The sequence below is a fragment of the Delphinapterus leucas genome, chromosome 16 (assembly GCF_059928025.1).
Source record: "Delphinapterus leucas isolate spDelLeu-1000000601 "Yukka" chromosome 16, BTC_Dleu_Yukka2, whole genome shotgun sequence".
Lineage (NCBI taxonomy): Eukaryota > Metazoa > Chordata > Mammalia > Artiodactyla > Monodontidae > Delphinapterus > Delphinapterus leucas.
In genome coordinates this window covers 56,305,007-56,326,759 of record NC_143144.1, presented here as the reverse complement: position 1 = coordinate 56,326,759, position 21,753 = coordinate 56,305,007, and the positions used below count along the sequence as shown (strand labels likewise).

Sequence of the window (21,753 nt, the reverse complement as noted above, 5' to 3'; positions counted from 1 at the left end):
GCTTTGAGAAATAGTTGTTTTATGATTTCATCATCATGGCTTAGATAGGCTGGATGAGCTTCATAATAGCTGAGAAATTTCATCCTGAGTGGAAAAGCCTCCAGAAGTTTCTCCAGACCTCAGGCAACTCTCTGTACTCCTGCCCCACCTGTGTGGTGGTCAAATCTGGGTCTCAATCCGGGATGCAAATGCAGAGGGAACATGGCCCCTTTCCTTCATGGACCACGCTGCCTAGGTTGTTTCGCTATTCATTTCTGCTTTCTTCCAAGAAACCTTTGAATCTTCTTCACTCTTTCTTTCATCAGCCACACTGGAAATCCCGGATGCAAATTGATAATGTCCTCCTACTTCATATCAGCCCAGAGACACGTGTGGGCCCCTGTCTGGCTCCAGTGACCACTTCTATTTCATTCCATTTTTGGCTAGATTGGTGGAAGGCTCTTAATTCTCAGTTGAAATTTATCTCCTTAATTTCCTTCTCTGTTCACTTTCTTTTTCCTTGTTATCTAAAAGTCAGATAAAATAATTCGACATGTTTATGCTACAGGCCTTCTTCCTGCCTTCCCACCTTTGCTTTACCTTATTTAAAAAAAAATCACTAATAAATGTAGCTTGACAAAATGAAAGCAGTATAGGGACTTTCTTGTGGCGCAGTGGTTGAGAATCTGCCTGCCAGTGCAGGGGACACGGGTTCGATCCCTGGTCCGGGAAGATCCCACATGCCGCGGAGCAACTAAGCCCATGTGCCACAATTACTGAGCCTGCGCTCTAGAGCCCGCGAGCCACAACTACTGAGCCCGTGCACCACAACTACTGAAGCCTGCCCGCCTAGAGCCTGTGCTCCGCAACAAGAGAAGCCTACACACCACAATGAAGACCCAATGCAGCCAAAAATTTTTTAAAAATTAATTTAAAAAAATAAATAAATAAAATGAGTGATTTAAAAAAAAACAATGAAAGCAGTATAGCATAATTCATCTTTTCCCAAACTTCAGTCATTTGAGGATCATCAACATGGGTTTTGGTTTATCTTTTTTAACAGCTTTTTTGAGATATAATTTATATGCCATGCAATTTACCCATATAGAGTGTACAATTCAATGGTTTTGGGGGGTATATTACATTATCAATTTTTTTTTTTTTTTTTTTTTTTTTTTGCGGTATGCGGTCCTCTCACTGTTGTGGCCTCTCCCGTTGCGGAGCACACGCTCCATTCGCGTAGGCTCAGGGGCCATGGCTCACGGCCCAGCCGCTCCACGGCATGTGGGATCTTCCCGGACTGGGGCACGAACCCGTGTCCCCTGCATCGGCAGGCGGACTCTCAACCACTGCGCCACCAGGGAAGCCCCTACATTATCAATTTTTAAAAATTGTGACTATATATATACATATACACATATATGTATATACATATATAACATAACATTTGCCATTTTAACCAATTTTAAGTATACAATTTGGCATTAAATACATTCACAGTGTTGTGCAACTATTACCACTGTCTGTTTCCAGACTTTTCCTTGTACTCTTAACAATATTTTCTTTAAGTCAATGCCCGTTTTTTTTATTTAAATAAATTTATTTTAAAAGGAAACTTTGCTGCTATAAGTGAAAAACCAGTATCTCTTGATAGAAACAAGGTAACTATAAAAATAAAGACCATAAAAACAAAACAGTGGTATTAAATTCTACTAGACACTCATGCCTGCAGAAGCCTGTGGGCTTAGGGCCTTGTTCCTTCCCTGGTTCAGAGAGAGAGGTAAGCATGTTAAGGAGAAGTTAAAAGCATCCTCTTACCAAACTGAGCCTTTCTTCTTGATATGAGTGGAATTGAAAGAATTGAAAGGGGACTGCTTTCTTACTGTGTGGCTCAGTGTCACTGCATGTTTGCTGTACACTTTGGAATCATCTCCTGTGTACCAGTCACCTGCTTCCCAGTGTGGAAACTATCAGAGCACACGAGAGCGTGGATTTGGGGGTTAACTTTCTATACAGCGTGCACTGTGTGACTTGGACAATTTATTTAAATTTCGGTGTCCTATTTTTTTTCATCTGTGAAATGGGCAGAATTATTCCAATCTCTTAGTTGTGATAAAATAGAATCACATATATCAAGGGTTTTGCATGGCTCCTGGCCTATAGTAAATGCTCAACAATGGCAGTTGTGGTCATTTTAAAGAATAAAGATACCTGTTTATAGTACTTTCCCCAAAGCTTAGCATTACCTTACAAGAGAAGTTAGCTTGTATATTCTGGAAAACAAAACACACAAACAAAAAAACGCTTCAAGATCAGAAAACATCATTCTCTGGCCATCCTTACCCTACCCCTCCCTCAGACTACCAAAAAACAGTCCTGACTGAACACCAATGTACAGGAAAGAAGCAGTAAGCACTGTGGTCTGAAAACTTATTTGGAAAGTGAGACAGTTGTAGCTTTGGGGCAGAGGCCCCCTGGAGCACGTGGGACCCTGGCTGGTTCAGTTGGAGTTCAGTGTCTTTTGACTTAGACCCCATCCTTGGAATGTGCCTGTTGGCCGTGGTGGCAGGTCATGGCATACCTAACCAAGGCAGTATTGCTTAGAACAAGGCAGGACCACCAGGTGTTGGTGAGCAAAAGCCTATGTCACTGTCTCATGAGCTACAGTTACAACCCCAGACCAGGAATAGCAAGTGATGCTGCTTCCTGCCCTGGTCCACATCCTCAAAGGAGGCACAGACCCCTGGGGGCGAATTCCCGTTCTGCCTCTTGCTTGCTTGCTTGCTGCATGACCTGGGCTGGGTTACTTCAATCCTTCAGGCACCGCATTTCCATCTATCAAATAGGAATAGGATATTGATTTCTATCTCACAGGATGTGAGAACTAAATGAGATTAACTATTAAAGCAGTCACCACGATGTTCAATAAATGGTAACTTTTATTGTTGTCAATATTAGTAATAATCAGGAGTCTGTCACCAGCCCTCTTACCTAGTATGAGCTTGTCCATGTGGCTTGGTGTGTGTCCAAGTGCATACTCAATTCATTTAAAATTCATAGTTTCTTTAGACCCAAATAATGTTAAATAACTTTTTAGACTCCCTTGTAAAGGAAAAAGAATTATGAGCCTTTAGTGGTGGTAGATTATCTTGATGTTGTTGAAATACGTATAAACATATTCAATTCCGGATGCTTATTGTTCTTTCCCAACTCCAAAAGCAAAAAAAACGAACCAGATACAAATACACGCATAAAATAAATACAGGGCAAACTGACTACATTTGTTTTGTCATAGATGATGGTCATTTACTGAAGCAGCATCATGTATGTGGCGCAAAGCTCTGGTGCTCGCTGATTCTGTCCCAGGGGCTTGCTACAGCTCTCCAGTGTTATTGTGGGACTTGGATCTCCCACTGCATTTCTCTATGTGAAGCAGTGTATGGGGAAACCTTCTTGTGTTCACTTGGCACAAATGCCTCATTTACATGTCATCCTGCCCCCTGTCTTCTTTCCTCATTAGCCCCTGACAGCTTAGCATGACCTAGTTGCAAAATGATACACACACACACACACACACACACACACACACACACACACACAGGCACCACAGTCCTGTGGCTGGGCCCAGTTATAATGTGGTCATTCAGATAATCTGGAATGTCTTTTCATCCCATTTTAAAGGCATTGTCATCTAAATGAAAAGCCCAAGCACTGATTCTCATAAGACTACATCTGAGGACTTTTGGCAGATACCAGTTTTGAGAAAGATTGATTCACATCCTGCCTAGATCCCCAAAGTTTTGAAGCAGCCTCCAAAATTAAACACAATATAAAAAAGAGAAATAGGAAAGACCAAGACCTGGATGAAAATGTTAACAGTGGTTAAGAACCAAAATTGAAACTGAGCTACCTGGCAGCAAGGGCAGAAGGTGAAACACACCATGTTAGCTTGTTCTTATTGTCTAATGAGAGAAAGCAGCCAAGTTCTCTGGGGACACAAACTTCCTGCCACTGAACTCAAGGAGTGTTTGCCACAAGGGCCCTTTATAGTTGAGCTGGATACACAAAGAAGGTCTTCTTCTATAATTTCTCCAGAGTTTCTCCAGGCCTTATAAAAGCTGAGAGGATATTGTTAAATTTTAAAGCAGTAAGGATACTATTGGTGTCTTAATAAGACTTTAGCTGGCGAGGATCCTTGGGGTTTTCAGTATGCCTTCACTCAAACTTTGATTTATTTGAGTCGCAGGACAGTAAAGCTGGTGTTTATCTTCAAGGTGGGGAGGGGGCAAGAGGAATCTACACGTTTAAGTGGGAAACTTTGGAGCCATCTCACTCTTTTAGGTGGGTTTCAGTGGTACTTTTGTCTGGGTTGGTATATGCTTCAAAGGAAACTCTGCATCTGCTCAAGTGGTTGGACCCTGGCTTGGTCTGTAGTGCGCTGTGGAAGAGGCCGATGTGGCTGAAGAAACTTAAGTGATGGTGCTGGCAATCAGCGCCACCAGAATCTCCCTACAGAGTGAATGGCATCCTGCCTGACTTCTTGAAATGAATTAGCTGCCAGTAGCTAATTCATTTCAGGTGACTAAATGAATAGACTTACCGGAAGGGATTGTTTATAGGACCCATCTGAACGCTGGGGAAATCTGCCAAATGCTGTACTATTAGGACCAATCTCATCATAAATGATACCAAGCTGATGAAGTGATTAGACAAAAGATTCAGCTGTTAACTTCTTTCTTCACCCACCCCCATCATCAAAGTGCTTTCTCATTGTGGAGAATATGGAAATACATGAACAGTTGGAAGGTAGGAAAGAAGGAAGAAAAGAGGGAGGGGGGGAAGGATCATGCAGTTTATCCATACATTTTCTTCTGACCTTTTAAAATGCATTTTCCTTTATATAATTGATATACTACATTATAAGATATATAATTTTATATTCTGCTTTTTTGCTTAACATGTCATAAGCTTTCACTTAAGACTCTTTGAAAATAATATTTTTAATATTCTTTTATCAGACAGGTTGTTTTTAGTTTCTCAGCAATGCAAAGAATTATTTAGCAGACATCTTGGTTCACTATCTTTGTCTACATTTTGAACAGTTATTTTCCTCCTTAAGAGAGATTTCTAGAAGTAGAATTATGTGGCCAGATATGAACATTTTAAAGACTTGCTCTTTCTCTGTATATGGTCACATGGCTTTCCAGAAAGGGTGTACCAGTTTATAGTTTCTTCAGCAACAAATGAGAGTATCTGTCCTACCTCACCTTCAAATATTTCCTAATTAGAAAAGGTGAAATATTAATATATTATTTTTATTTGCATTTCCATGATGATTAGAGATAATGAATGATTTTTAGTTTTTCTGAATGGGAAGGTAAGTTTTATTTCTTCCTTTGTGAATTATCTACTTATTGGGCTTTGGGTATTTTTAAAGAGATTTCTATCACCTCTTCATATATTAAGGAGATCAGCCCCTTGGCATATTTATATCAAATTTTTTAACCAATTTGTGGTTTGCCATTGAATTTTTCGGTAACAGTTTTATTGAGATATAATTCACATAACAAACAATTTACCCATTTAAAGTATACAATTCAATGATGCTTTTGTATATTCACAGACTTGTGCAACTATCACTACAGTCAATTCTAGAATATTTTCATCACCTCAAAAAGAAACCTCACACCCTTAGCGATCATCTCCCAACCTCCCCCATCTTCCCAAGAACCCCAGCCCTAGGCAATAACTAATCTACTTTCTGTTTCTATAGATGTGCCTATTCCGGACATATCGCATATTTGGAATCATATAATATGTGGTCTTTTGTGGCTGGTTTCTTTCACTCAGCATAATGTTTTCAACATTCATCTATGTTGTAGCATATATTGGTATTTTATTCCTTTTTATGGTTGAATAATTTGTCAATCCATTCATCAAAGAATGGACAATGGGTTGTTTCCACCTGTGGCTATTATGACCAATGCTGCCCAAGCATTACAATTTAGTTTTTAGGTTTTTATAAATTTGTTTACTAAAATTTTAAATTCATGTCATCAACTCTATTGCTTTTTGGATTGTATTTCTTCAGTTGTTTTTAAAGTAAACAAATCTTTTCCCAAAACAATGATAAAATTTTCAACCATATCTTTATCTTTTTAATTTTTAAAATTTGTTTTCATTGTTCATTTCACTCTATAATCCATCTAAATTTTATTTTGGAGTGTATAAGAATTAGGAAGATTCTAAACAGTCTCTCTGTCCCTCCATGCCCACCCCAAATAGCTAAATTTTTTCAGTACCATCTGCTGTCATCCTCACCAACCATTTTCTTTATTCTGTACTGATTTTTAGTGCTTTCCTTACCACATATTAAGTTTTTATGAGAATGAAACTTGATTTTGCAGTTGTCTATTGTATTTAATTGCTTGGTTTAATTTTTTAATAAATTTAATATAAAATAAGGCTATCCTTTATTGTTTTTTAAACTTTAGTAGGAGACACAAAACCTATATAAATGGAATTTTCCTAGATAGGAAAATTAAATGTTGTAAAGAAAAACATCATGGCAACTACAATTTAAAATTCAATGCAGCAGTGGGTGTGTGACCTGTACTTTACATTTTATTTGAAAAGTGAGAAAAATTTTCTGTGTGATTACTGTTTTTGTCAGATTTTCTACTTATTTTGAGACAATTTCGGTAACTTATATTTTTCTATAAAAGTTGTATTGAAATTAAAAAAAAAAACTCTTAGCAATGAGTTTTCACATCAGTATGTTTCTAAAATTCTTCTCCATATCTGCTGTTACCATCTCTTTCTTATTTGGCTTATTTCTATTTCTCTGTTCTTTTCTTGATTATATTTACTAGAGCTTTGACTCTTTGGCCAGCCAACTAATTGGGTCAGTAATTTGGGAGAAATGAAGAGATTTTCTTTTTTAAAATTAATTAATTTATTTATTTATGGCTCCATTTCGTTGCTGCACGCGGGCTCTCTCTAGTTGCAGCGAGTGGGGGCTACTCTTCGTTGCGGTGCGCAGGCTTCTCATTGTGGTGGCTTCTCTTGTTGCAAGGCATGGGCTCTAGGTGCACAGGCTTCAGTAGTTGTGGCACACGGGCTCAGTAGTTGTGGCGCACGGGCTTAGTTGTTCTGTGGCCTGTGGGATCTTCCTGGACCAGGACTTGAACCTGTGTCCCCTGCATTGGTAGGCAGATTCTTAACCACTGTGCCATGAAGGAAGTCCCTGAAGAGATTTCTTTTTTTGAAGCAATAGACTGTACTGTGGGTCTATCCCAATGAGATTATACCTGTACAGTAAATTATAATAGGTTGGTACCCACCACGCTAGCCACGCAGGATAGTGTCTAAACAATTCTAGAACGATAAGTAGTTCCAGGGTGCTTCTCGCAGCTTTAAGAAACTGACTGAATGTTTTAAGTCAATGGGGTTATTTTCTCATCCAGGAAGAACCTCAGAAATGAAAAAATGGCATCAAATAATACAAAATTAAAGCTTGATGTGATGTTATATAATTATTAAGAAGAAGAATATCAATTATCCCTAATTTTTTGGCTCTTCCTTTCACAGATTCCCGTGGTGGGTGGGAGTTGCTTGGATGGCGTGTACAGCTCTGTCCATGGAGATGGTCCCTGGCCATTTTAGTAGTAACCAGTCAAGGAGAAAAGGATGTGGGGAAGGGCAGATCCAATGGAGAAAATGGCAGCCTTCCGTTAACTTGGCTTGGACCGCAGAGAGGTGGGAAGACCACTGCACTTAGCCTTTGCAGGGGGATAATTAGCACTGAGTAAGTGAGGTAGGACTGAAAGGAAAGATAGAGGACATTGATGGTTCTGATGCCTAGTCATAAACAGTTCCTCCTTGAAACTCCCAGGGTTCTTTGTCCCCTTTCTTAACACTAAGATCCGCCTGGATTCCTGCTGTGTGAACAAGGTTGGAGACCAAGCTGCACTCAGCCCGGCCTTCTGGAGTAGTGCATCTTGGGAGAAATCACAGGGGACAAGCAGCAGGAGTATGTGCCTCACTGCCCATCACACTTTGGGGCATTGTGTAGACATCTGTCAGCACACATGTCAGGCTCTAGGACAAGACCCTTGTCCAAGGCTGTGGGGCTTTTAAATTGTTTATCTGGGAAGCCTCAGCCCCTCCCCCGGCCTGAGAAGGTCCCCGGAGGCCCTTGCCTCACAGTTATAGCCGACACGGTGGTGCTTGGTTCCCCATCCCTGCTCTGCCACCTCAGCCTTCATGGTTGTGGGAGCACAGCCCTCCCCTGGCATGACCTGGGATCTAGAGTGCAAGCTTGTGTTACAGCTTTCTGTGGGGACATATCAGTGGCCTGGTCTGCCACCCCAGCTTTCTCCCAGGAAGGATTGCACTCCTTCCATGAGGCCAGCCTGCAGGAATCAGCCAAGTTAACCCCTACCTCTCACCAGCCCTTTTAGATTGCAGGCTCTCTGAAGGTAGGATGGATGTCTGGTTCACCTTCATGTCCTCGCAGTACCTAGTATGTTTGTCTGGCTCTGTCAGTGGTTTAGGAATGGAGAAGAGCAAGCCCAACGAAGGGACTAGATGAACCTTCCCTCTCCTTGTATCCATTCTTAACCATTTTGTTCCTCTTTGAGGAACACACACACACACATGCACACACACACAGAATCTTGCACACAGGTACCCTATCAATCAATGAGTCCTGGTTCAGAGCCCCTGCCCTAGAACGCTGGTAGGTTCCACTTACCCCTGTCTCAGCATTATCTCATTGTGTGCCACACCCTATCTGCACACCCCTGCTCACCTTCACTGAATCTGTGCACGCTCTAATCTTTCCACAGCAGAGGTGTTGGCTATGGTACTGATTTAGAACCCGGTTATACTCTAAGATTTGTTGAAAGTGATTGCTTTTTACCCTTGCTCCAGAGAGAGTACGTTAGCTAGCCATGACCCTGAGGAATAATCGCTTCCTGGAAAGCGCAGGTTTTACTTAATGTTCAAAAGATGATCTTTAAGTGGACAGTCCATTCTTGAGCCCCCCTGAGGAGATGGGGCCTCTTTCCTCACAATCACTGAAGCCAGCCCTGCAAGACGTCCCGAGGTAAAGCTTCCAGAAGTCTGTTGTTTGCGACCAGACCTGTCAGCCTCAGACAGCAGCCCTCCTCAAATGTTTTGGCTTTTCTCCACACCATCGTCCTCTTGTTTTCACCCTACCCTCATGGCCTCCATGGTGGTTGACTTTTCCCCATGAGGTCCTCTTTCATGATTTCCTGAGTCACTACCTTCAGCCTGTATTTGTTTGACGGCCGGAGCCATTTCCTATTTGGTAACGTCTGGGGTTTTAATGGGGGTGGAACATGCCCGGCACTGCTTCCTTCTCTTTCCATTCAGCCGTGTTCTCTGTGCCACAGATTCTGGCTGCGACTCAGTCACTGACACTGAGACCGAGGACGAGAAGGTCCTTCCCTACTCGAAGCAGCAGAGCCTGCCATCGAAGACTTCACCTGGGAACCTGATGGTGGTGCAGCCAGACCGCATCCGCTGTGGGGTAGGCACTGCTGGGGCTGGTGGATGGATGTTGGAGCATGGGCTTTGGGGCTTTTCAGTGGAAGTTTGTTGTAGTAAAGGGAGCGGGGTTCTTCTGTTGCACCTTACTATAATCCCAGCCTTCCTGTGGGGTTTCCCTGTGCACTAACTACCCTGGGACCCCCAGTGCCTGGGCCCTGGGCACACCTCCCTCCTTTAAGTCAAAGGGAGACGAGCCCAGGAATGTATATGTCATCAATCTAAGACATTAAGTTCATGATCAAAAACTTAGAACGTGTTGAAGACCAGCAGACATGAATACAAAACACTTATATGCCAACCCTGAAGTTAGAGGCCTGGGTCTGTTCCTTCCAGCCTAGCGCTGGGCATTTTGAGAGCTTGCTTCTCCATCAACTGGCCCCCTTTACGGCCCAAATGAATGCCTTGAAGCTCAGTGGCTGAAACCTGCTGCCCAGCATTGCTTGCAAAAGGGAGAAAATTAATGCCTGAGCATGTGACTAACGTTTTCAGGGGTAGGACCTATGTTAAGAGGTGACCTGAATGTGATGGCCAACTGATGGGCCACTGTCATTTGAATCCTACCATAGTATTGATAGTTTTTCATTATCTTTCTTTTCCTGATGAGAAATGTGTGACATTGGTTCAGAGCACTGAAACACTTTTTTGTGGGTAGGAGCCCTGTGCTAAGTTTGCCACTGTGGGCTCCTGTAGGCAAGAGGGCATGATGGCCATAGCTTCCCTGCACTTGTGAGTGGTTTTCTGCGTGGCCTGAGGCCACGAGGCATTGGGCAAGGACTACCTCCATGAGGGCTGCAAACTGCTGCTTCGGGCTGGATTGAACTCATAGACATGTTTGGTGCCAGCTGCACAGTGTTTTAAAGAGTTAGGCATGAAAACCTGTTTCCAGCCTCCTTTGAATCAGAATCTGGTAATACCAGGCCTGAGATGAGCAGCTGGGCCAAGTGACCCTTTAGATGGGGCTGTGCATCCCCAGGTCGCTGGTTCTCATCGCTCCCCTTTCTTTGTACCCACTTCACTCCTTTTCCTTACCGTCCAGGCCTTTGTAGTGGGCATTTCAGTTTCCATTGCCCTCGTACTCCTTCCTGCCTGCCCCACGCCCCTTTCATCCTGAGACCACGCTGGTGGGTGCCTGTGGGGAGAGGATTTAGAACTAAAGGATGATGCCCCGCCCATGCTCCCTGCTTTTCCAGGCTTTGGCTCCTTCTCCTGTGCTGGTTGCCACTGACCCAGGATTCTCACTGTTGCCTGCTCCAGGTCCCTGGTTCCTGGGGCAGCTGGGCTGGGGTTGGGTTATGACTGTCAATAGGAGAGACACACTCGTCTTCTCTGGCTCCCCATGCTCCCTGGGAGAAGGGGCAGGTGGGAGAGGGCTAGACCTGCAGTGGGAGTCAGGTCAACCACATTCACCCTAAGCAGTCTCCGTGAGCCAGGACCACATCCCCCTCCCACCTGTTCTGGAATCGTGGCCCTTGTCACGAAGGCCTACTATAAGGGCTGGAGAGCAGAATCTTACAATGAACATTTGGGGATTAGCTGTGGCCAGAAATTTCTCCTTTTCCCCTGCTTTTTGGAGGGCCTGTTCTTTCCAGTTCAGTGTCTTAAGAGCTTAACCGCGTAACCAGCCCAGTAAAACAGATAATTCCATTTAGCAGGTTTGGCCGGAGGTCTCAAAGCAATGTAAAATAGCCACTTAGGTTGCTCAGTGCCTTGGGAAAATTAATCCTCCAGTAAGTTATTTTTGTCCATCTAAGAACAGCATAAATTGCAGAACCCAAGAGGGCTTCTCTAAATCAGTACCTCTCACTCTGTAAGGTGCATGAGTCACCCAGGGGTCTTGGTAAAATGCAGACTCTGGTGTGGTCGGTCCAGGCAGGCTTGAGATTCTGCATTTCTAACAAGCTTTCAGGGATGCCAATGCTGCTGGTCCCTTGGCCTCGCTTTGAGTAGCAAGGCTGGTCTAGAATAGTGCTTCTGAAACCATCTGTGGTGAAGAACTTTAAAAAATTTTTGTTGTTTTAAATTTCCAATTCTGCCATGGACCAATACTTTTATAATATACAACAAAAAAGAAATGCTATAAAAATTAAATAAAAAGACATATGAAATACAAGCCCCAGGTTTTAAAATTATTATTAGGTTTGACAGACATAAAATTACTCTATCAAATTGCTATTAAGGTTTATAAATGTTCACTCTTGGTTTTTGTGACTTGTCTTGTTGGGACCCGTGGCAAGCAGTCACTGCCCGCCACTGGACTGCAGACCCCACCCTGCTCTGGAACAGCCTCACTAGGTAGAGCTGGGGCTGCAGAAGCTGGGGAGGCCCTCTGGCTCAGCACCCTAAGAGGAGGGAGAAGGGACAATGACCGGTTTCCCGTTCCAGGCAGAAACCACTGTCTACGTCATTGTGAAATGTAAGCTGGATGAGAGGGTGACAACAGAAGCCGAATTTTCTCCTGAAGATTCTCCCTCGGTAAGGGTGGAAGCCAAGCTGGAGAATGAGTACACCGTCTCCATGAAAGCTCCCAGTAAGTTGCCCCATCTACCTCCAGAAATTAGGCATCATGTGAAGAGGCCCCCTCTTACCTTCTTTTACTTGCCGACAACTGTCTTCATCAGCCGCTGAGAAAAGTGACAGCCAAGATGTGGATTTGGTTGCCACGTTCTATTTAAAGGAAAAGGAGGTTATAGAAACATATACGTGTGATTGGGGCGGGGGGAGATGGATATACTAAAATGTTTATAAAGTTCATATATTAGCATTTTTTGAAATTAGAGAAAAATAGGAAAAGCAGGGGAAAAAGTCATCTGACACCCTACCACTCAGTCTTTTTTGCCTTTTTTCATAATTTTTATAAACACAGTTGTTCCAATAGTATCTATTACCTTATATTCCGTTTTTCTTTATGTAATCTTAATTTATTCTCTCTTCATCCCTTTACCCCTGTACTATTATAGGGAGTTTGTAACTTTCCATTTTATAACATATTTTTTCTATTACAAAAGTAATGTGTGCTCAATACAGCAAACTTGGAGAATACAGTAACCATAAAAGAAAGTAGATAGAAAATTACCCATATGCCCACCTGCCAAGGAAATCACTGGTTTCTGTATTTTCCCACATCTGTGTACATAGCTTTATGTCTTGTAACCAACTTCCGTTACCTGGAAATACACTATGAATATTTTCCCATGTTAATAAATACTCTTTTACAAAATGATGCTTAATGGTTGCAAGGTAATCCATTGTATAGATGTACCATAATTTATAAAACCAGTCCCTTGTGTTGGATCTATATCTTAAAACCATAATGTTTAAAGCTATATAATACTCAGTTGAATAGAAATTCATTTTAATTTTTCATTTCCTCATTGTTGCATATTTATGTAATTTCTGATTTCTTACTGCTTATTTTATTTTTTTTTAATTTTTTTAACATCTTTATTGGAGTATAATTGCTTTACAATGGTGTGTGAGTTTCTGCTGTATAGCAAAGTGAATCAGCTATATGTATACATATATCCCCATATCCCCTCCCTCTTACGTCTCCCTCCCACCCTCCCTATCCCACTCCTCTAGGTGGTCACAAAGCACCGAGCTGATCTCCCTGTGCCATGTGACTACTTCCCACTAGCTATCTGTTTTACATTTGCTAGTGTATATATGTCAGTGCCGCTCTCTCTCTTCGTCGCAGCTTACCCTTCCCCTGCCCCGTGTCCTCAAGTCCATTCTCTATGTCTGGTTTTATTGTCTTATCGTTTTAAATGATGATATATTGAGCATCTTTATGCAGGCAGGGTTTTTTTCTTTTGTGTTTAGGATTATATCCTTGAGATGGAATCCCTGAAACAATGGGCGTTTTTAAGGGTCCTGGAAGATAGTGCTTAATTGCTTTATGAAATATTACTATTCTCGTTTATTTGCTGTATTGTCACCAATGCTAGGCATTATCACTTTGAATATTTTTGCTAATTTGATATGTTTCTAAAAAGTAGTCCATTGTTTTAATTTGCGTTCCTTTGATTTCTAGCGAGGTTAAATATTTTTCCATGTTCTCTACTTGTCGCATTTCCTCTTTTGTGAATCGAATCTTTATGGTTGGTGTATTTTTAATTTTTTCTTTCCCCCTCAAAACCCCTTCCTGTGGTGTAGAAGAGAGAGAGCACCCAAGGAGAGCACATAGTAATGACGGCAGCAGAGCAAGTGAATCAATTCTACTGGCCCAATGGGGCGGAAGCTCGGCGGAGTCCCACCGCCAGGTCCCACCTCTGTCGACCACTGCCCTTTGTATAAAGTGCTTTAAATTCAACTATTCTTCCTGTCTGTTGTGACACTGGGCCTACAGTAATGAGCAAAACAGATGAAAATCTTCCGAAAGTTAAATTGCAGACCCAGTGAGGATAATTCCTCTGACTCAGAGCCCTCCCGTGTGTTAGTGTGCCCACCTCTACTTCTACTGTTTCCCTCACTTCCCAATCCTGCAGCTCACCTCCAAGATCTTTCTTCCAGTCCCCAATTAATTTCTTCACCATTTAAGTAATCCATGAATGCTTTTCCCTGTACTCTTGTACTACAAAAAAAGAGCAGTTTTATGGTATCTTTTCTTCTGTTCAGAACTTTCATCTGGGAATGTTTCTCTGAAGATATATTCTGGGGATTTAGTGGTGTGCGAAACCATTATCAGCTATTATACTGACATGGAGGAAATTGGGAATTTATTGTCCAATGCTGCAAATCCTGTGGAGTTCATGTGTCAGGTAAGGATGGTGAAAGGACACTGGAGTTTTCTAGACCTGTAGTTTCTGGTCATGGTTCACCAGTCTCAAATCTGCTGGATGGGAGATAGCTGAATTTAAAATCTGACCATCTTCACTTTTGTATTTAGGCGTTTAAAATTGTGCCCTACAACACAGAGACCCTTGATAAACTGCTAACAGAGTCCCTAAAGAACAACATCCCTGCAAGTGGGCTGCACCTCTTTGGAATCAACCAGCTGGAAGAAGAAGATATGATGACAAGTAAGTCAACAGTCCAACCTCAGGAAACCAGCAGTGGGTTGATTCCAGTTCGTCGGTTTCAGCGTGCAGTCAGCCCGTGCTCATGTTTTCTGCTGGGTCCTGCTCTACAGCTCATCCTCTGAGAAGCAGTCATTCTTCTCTGGCTAGCCCGGGATTCTTCCAAATTGAAAATCTGAATATGTCATCCCCTTACTAAAAAACCCTTTGTGTTTCCCACTTGTCTTCTAGATAAAGTCCAAACTCCTCAACCTTTATACAAGGCCTTCCCAAGGGGCTCCTGCTGCATTTCTGCTCTCACCTCTCTCTACTCTCTCCCTTGGCTTCTGTGCTCTGCTCTGTGGAAGGTATGAACTTCTTTTACCTAATGAAAATTCCGCCCTGCTTCTTGCCACCTCGACCCATGGGAACGCAGTTTCTTCCTCCCCTCATCCTGCAGCTCTTCCTCAGGTAGGTTCCTTCTACGTGCTACAGCTCCCCTAGCATGCTGGGTTCTTGTACTCTTCAGCTGTGTCCGTCTTTTTTGCTAGTCTGCCAGCTGAATGATGACAGGGACAGTGCCTGGTGGCTCACTGTAGGCTCAAAACAAATATTTGTTTGATGAGGGAGGAGCAGTCTCATGGGCATATGTGACATGCCAGGAGCTGGGAGAAACACTTGCATGGGGATGATGCCTGGCACGCCTGGTATGGTTCTTTTGTAGACACCACTCTTCCTTCACATCTCAGCTGCACTACACAAATGGGACCCAAGCCCCTGGTTACCCAGTGCCTGCGTTCCATCTTTCCACAGCCTCCGAGAACCATAAGGATGAGGTTATATTACCTTCATGTCCTTCTCCTGGGCACATTCTCTTGTTGCCTCTCTCCATTTTCCTACTGTGGAATGTTCTCACATCACTTCCAACAGGTGTTAATATTCTCTATTCTTGAACTTGAGGCTCAGGAGGGAGTATTTTTTTTTTTTTTCGGTATGCGGGCCTCTCACTGTTGTGGCCTCTCCCGTTGGGGAGCACAGGCTCCGGACGCGCAGGCTCAGCGGCCATGGCTTACGGGCCCAGCCGCTCTGCGGCATGTGGGATCCTCCCGGACCGGGGCACGAACCCGTGTCCCCTGCATCAACAGGTGGACTCTCAACCACTGCGCCACCAGGGAAGCCCAAGAGGGAGTATTTCATAGTTTGACAATTATGGGGGATCCTGGGGACATTTTCAGACCTTCATTCCAAGGATCATATCCTGGTGAATAGGAAGCTGGGTTTGTCTTATTAAAAAAAATACATATGGGGGCTTCCCTGGTGGCGCAGTGGTTGAGAGTCTGCCTGCCAATGCAGGGGACACGGGTTCGAGCCCTGGTCTGGGAAGATCCCACATGCCGCGGAGCAACGAGGCCCGTGAGCCACAACTACTGAGCCTGCGCGTCTGGAGCCTGTGCTCCACAACGGGAGAGGCCGTGACAGTGAAAGGCCCGCGCACCGCGATGAAGAGTGGCCCCTGCTCGCCGCAACTAGAGAAAGCCCTCGCACAGAAACGAAGACCCAACACAACAATAAATAAATAAAAAAATAAAAAGCAGTTTCTTTAAAAAAACAAAAAAAAAATATGTGTGTGTGTGTGTATATATATATATATGCACATAAAGAATATATGTATATATACATCTATCACTCTTGGGTTTAGAAATCAACTTTTATGAAAATTTTTTAAAAAGGTTTGTCCCCCAACTCCACAACACAAACACGTCTATTTCCTTGGTTGAGTTTAACTTGCTGTATCCAGATATTAGTAGGTGGATGGTGTCATGGGGATCCAATGACTCTCAGAAGTACTTTGTTTCCCACAAATCAGAGGGTTAATGGGCATCCTGGGGTTCCCACGCATTAATACCACCATTCAAAACCTGTCCTAAACAAAGAGCTCATTGAAAACCATCTTGTTAAGCCTTCCAGGTCCCTTTGAGATAGTCTGGAAATATTTTCTAGTTCAAAACTAAGGGCCACAGAAAGGCTAAGGAACAGCCCCAGGATTACTTGGCATACTTTATGAAATTGGGTGTAAGAGCTAAGAAGATGGATTTTTTTTTTTTTTTTGGCTGTGCCACATAGCTTGCGGGATCTTAGTTCCCCGACCAGGGATCAAACCCGTGCCCACGGCAGTGAAAATGCTGAGTTCTAACCACTGGACCGCCAGGGAAGTCCCAGGATTTCTTTCTTTTAATCAGCATAAAGCAATTGTTTTAAAGTGCTCTGAAATTTTAAGAGAAGGTCAAAACATGATCCCTGTTGTACTTTGTGTCTGCTGCTTAAGCCCTTAGAACATCAGTACATTTTGAACTAGTATTATTTCTCAGGATTCTCCAATCTTTTTAAAGAAAGAAGGTAGGATATTAATGATTAGATTTGCTAATTAATTAACATATCATTTCTTCTGTCATCTTCAGTGGTACCACAGAGGAAGCTGTTAGATGTTAGGTCAATCAGCCAAGAAGTAATGATTGAGCACCTGCTGGATGCCATACTAGGCTTCTAGCTTCATCTCCATGAGCAAGGTGCCCCGTGCCTTCCTTTTTTTTTTTTAATCTTTTGGCCATGCCATGCAGCCAGTGGGATCTTAGTTCCCTGACCAGGGATCGAACCCGCGACCCCTGCAGTGGAAGTGCAGAGTCTTAACCACTGGACCTCCAGGGAAGTCCCCACACCACCCCATGCGTTCCTTTTTATCTGACCATTAAGTTTTCCTTGACAATTTTTCAGATCAGAGGGATGAAGAGCTGCCCACTTTGTTGCACTTTGCTGCCAAGTATGGACTGAAGAACCTCACTGCCCTGTTGCTCACCTGCCCAGGAGCCCTACAGGCCTATAGTGTGGCCAACAAGCACGGCCACTACCCCAACACCATTGCCGAGAAGCACGGCTTCCGGGACCTGCGGCAGTTCATCGACGAGTATGTGGTAAGGTCGAGGCAGGAGAGGCTCTAGGATTGGAAATGCACCATGTGGTCCCAGGGCTGCCTTTTCACTAAAGACCTGGGTGGATTTCATCTCTAGCATGTTCTCACGTGCCTCTTCTGGCAGGGCCAGTATGCATGGGCTTAAGAGATGAGTTCTGGAGTCACATGGATCTGGATCCAAATTCCTCACCAATACTTGTCAGCCATGTGCCTTTGGGCAAATCATGTATCTGTCCTCTGTCTCTCTCAGTTTCGTGATATGCGGGAGAAGGTTTATAATAATTCTACCCTTAGGGTTGTTTTGAGAATAAGAAGAAATAATATGTGTAAAGCACTGAGATCCACCCTCGAAGAATTTACGGAGCATTGATAGAGTGAATCTGCTGAAGGTAGATGCTGATCCGTCTTTCTCAGTCACCTCCCCACCCACCTCCAAGGTACTTGGCAGGATGCTCCCAGCTCCCTCGCCCACCGTCAGGCCCAGGTGAACTGTTAGGCTTGGTTCCTTCCTTAGCAGAGACCACAGTAAAGCTCTGCACCTGAGGCTTCAGGGAGGCCAACCGTGAGGCCCCACCTTCTGCTGACAACCTCTCTCTCTTTCTGAGCCTCTGCCTGTCTTAAGGTTTATCTGCTTCCCTGGTTTTGGACCCACAGATCCTCCTTGATCACTGACTTCTGGGTCTTTCTTTAAGTGTAATCTCGTCCCATGCGTAGGCCTTGTTCCATGCCCCAATATTGCTTCCGTTGTTTTGGAGGCAGCTGCCCTTCCTGTCTCGACCCTTTTCTGGTTTTCCTCCATTTTCACAATTCACAGCAGTGACGCGGGAATAGCTCATCCTCTCATATGGGGCTGTGACCTCAAAAGGAACAATTAACACTACCTCCAGACAGGAGTGAGCCTGACACCTCCCCAGAAACTTAGCTTTCTGCTCTGTGCTTGACAATCTACAAGGCAGCAACTCGCTGAGACATACAGAGGAGGCCTCCCAAAATTTGGGGGGTGGTTAAATGTATTGAATAAACAGAATAGCATGAGTGCCTGTCTGGGGCATCATTGACATAAATGAGGCTAAACGGTACTTACGGTCCAGGAGTGTGTACTTCACTTCGGAGTCACAAATGTATAAAATGCAGTGTTTCATTTCCCTGCCGATAGTTTTTATCAAGAACATACTGTATTCATATTCATCACTACTATCTATTGAATTTAGTTGATTGGCAAATGCATTTTCTCCTTTAATCCTCATCACAGTCCTTTGAGGTTGACAGTATTGCTCTCGCTCTTCAACAAAGGAGGAAAAGGGCCTAGAAAGTCCGAGTCATTGTGCCAAGGGTCCCACGCTAGTCAGGGTGGAGGTAGGATTTGAACCTAGCTGATGGTAAAGCTGGGGAGCATTCTCCTACTTTCTGTCACAGGGGCGTGGAAAGATGCACTTCCAGTTTGCACTGAACTTAATCTGGTTCACATTTGTCATATCATCTTTGTTTTCTAAGTACAATCACTTCAACCGATGCATCTCCAGCATTGCCCCCAAAAGATTGCTCCTCCGTGTTGTTCATCACCTCTAAGAACCGTCCCATTTCCTCTTTCCACCATATCAGAACCAAATGCCAGACCTTGAGTCTCCAGCACTCCACTCCTTGGGGCTCATCAGGAAACCAACACAGAGTGTCAGATAGCAGATTAGCTCTCTTGGGGTGGTGATGATGAAAATGAGGATTTTTGTGGATTGATGCTGAAATGATTGTGAAACACCAAAGTTTCTTACGAGGAAAAGTTGTGCAGGGGTTTCAGAGAAGCCACCTCTCTGGCTTCACAACCACCTGGAGGCAGAATGACAAAGGGGGCCTCTCTGACTTCAGGGCATTTCACCCAAGACCGTCTCTCCTCTTGGGCACAGGCTGTAAAACGGAGGCGGGCGCTTTGGAGCGGTGTGCTGTCAGGCACTTTGGAGCAGCCTAACGGAAGGAACAGGTGGAAGGAGCAGGAAGGAGCTAGTGGACCAAGTCCCCAGGGGACTTCTGGCTACACACAAGTGCAAGAGCACCTTGGCTGCAGCGCTGTTTAGCCCGTTTGAATTCCCATTTGACTAATCAGCGAGGGTTATGCCTTTGTGCGCCGTTTGTTGCCATTTGAGGAACCACTAGGGTATAGTAGAAAGGTCAGAAGCCAGGATTGCAGACCCATGAATAAGGCACTAGATTTTCCTGAGCTTTGGTTTTCACATCTTTTGACCAGGGAATAGGAGACACTCTCAAACAGTGGTGGAAAGGATGCCATGAGATAATGTATAGGCACATCCATAGCACTGTCCCTGACACGTAATAGGTACCCACGAGAAAGTTTTAAATTTGTATCCTCTGGGCACTGGACATTTAACGGGTGTCTCCTCTGAGTGCATAACTCTGTTCTTAGTGTTGGACGAAGATACAAAGATTAAAACAAAGAACATAAAACAAAGAAAAAGACTTGGAGCCTGGCCTCAAGGGGCTTTCAGTGTGGTGGGAAATACAGACATGCGCACATAGTTGCAACCCTGATGCGTGTGAGGCTTTACTTTGCTGTTACAAGCCCACTCGAGGGCCTGACTCTACCCAGAGAGCCCGGCTGTGTCAGTGCGCCTGTGGGATCCCACCTTCTCTTTCAGGAAACTGTGGACATGCTGAAGAGTCACATTAAAGAGGAACTGATGCAAGGGGAGGAGGCTGACTCTGTGTATGAGTCCATGGCCCACCTTTCCACAGACCTGCTCATGAAGTGCTCCCTCAACCCCGGCTGTGACGAGGAGCTGTATGAGTCCATGGCGACCTTTGTCCCAGCTGCCACCGAGGACCTCTGTAAGTAGCACAGCGCAGTTCCGCTTCCATCTTTCTGCTGAGAAACGCGTTTCTTCCTTCTGCTGTGTGTGGGGAAATTCCCTTGCTTACCCCTTGCCCCACTCCGGAGTGATGAAGATCCCATTTTACACAAAGTTAGACAGGTCATCATGTGCTGTGACAAGCAGAATCGTTCTCCAGACTTCCTCTGCTATGACTCTGCTGTGTGACTGGAAAGTTTAAGCAAGGGCCTGGAAGTCAGAGTCGATGAAGGTGTTGCCTTGTGATCCAGAAGTGAAACCAGTGGCTTTTGACTTTGTCAGTTCCAATGGGCCCTTTTTATAGCAAACATTTTGTAATGCCCCGGCTACTACCCTGACATGAGATACATATAATATAACCTACCTACATATGAAATTTTTAGAAATCAAATATAAGTCCCAATTGAAATATAGAAGAGAACTCATAGGAGAGGAAATGCTCAGATGTGCCTCCATGCAAGGACATAGTGCATTAGTCAGTTGCAGTCACCTACACTCAGAGTCACTGCCAATGTCACAGCCTCAAGTGCTGACCGACATGTTTATTGTATCAGTGACTTGGATACCGCCAGCAGCGCTGGCATCAATGCCTGGATTTTCCTAAATGGTGAATGATTCCTCACATTCTCTTCTCCATTTTCATAGTAATTGAATTCCTGGAAAATTTGGTGTATATCAAAACCATGCAAAAATACAAGTTGTATTTTATAAATGAAGCAATTTAGCTTCTAGGCTCAGAAAATTATAAGCAGGGTTTTTTTGATAACCTGATTTTACTGGATTAATATATAATAAACTTATTTCCAAAATATCATATCTCCAAGATATGATTTTTTTTTGTAAATTGCTTAACAAATTTTGCCCATTTTTGTTTATCTTAATTCTTTTTAATAGCAAAAATAATACATTCTTCCAAAAATTGGAAACAAAAAAGAAATGTATAACCGAGTTATTAAAAGTTCATGACTCCACTCAACCAACTGATGTAGCATTTGTAATAGTTTGGTGGGGATTTTTGCCCATATTTTTCCTTATACCTGCTGATATTAAATTTTAAAAAATACACATATACATATAAACAGATATGTACAAATATACACATATGTATAAATATGTATCATAAGCAGTTATTTTTTTAACCCACATGTGTATCTAGTGAAATATTTAAAAGTCATGAGGGACACAAAACAAGGCTGTCCCTCACCCTGAAGGTTGTCTAGCATCTTTCTCCCTTCTGCTAAATGCCAGTAGTGTCCCTGCGTCATGGTGACAACCCAAAATACCCATAGATTTTCCAAACACCCTCAAGAGGGCAGTGCCACTCCCCTTGAGAACCACTGGTCTAAATACACATTGGCTTTCGATGCACATATCAGGG

At 43.5% G+C, this 21,753-nt stretch overlaps 1 protein-coding gene across 2 annotated transcripts in view; it reads left to right on the top strand.

Moving 5' to 3' along the window:
• The window catches only part of PIK3AP1 (phosphoinositide-3-kinase adaptor protein 1), a 114,584-nt gene that overhangs the window by 42,480 nt on the left and 50,351 nt on the right, over positions 1-21,753 (top strand). For both annotated transcript variants that reach the window (XM_022569201.2, XM_022569203.3), the window contains 6 exons: positions 9,399-9,535; positions 11,938-12,082; positions 14,170-14,312; positions 14,441-14,573; positions 17,322-17,518; positions 20,166-20,355. In XM_022569201.2, coding sequence (XP_022424909.1) covers positions 9,399-9,535; positions 11,938-12,082; positions 14,170-14,312; positions 14,441-14,573; positions 17,322-17,518; positions 20,166-20,355 — 945 coding nt within the window. The remainder of the gene's footprint in view (positions 1-9,398; positions 9,536-11,937; positions 12,083-14,169; positions 14,313-14,440; positions 14,574-17,321; positions 17,519-20,165; positions 20,356-21,753) is intronic.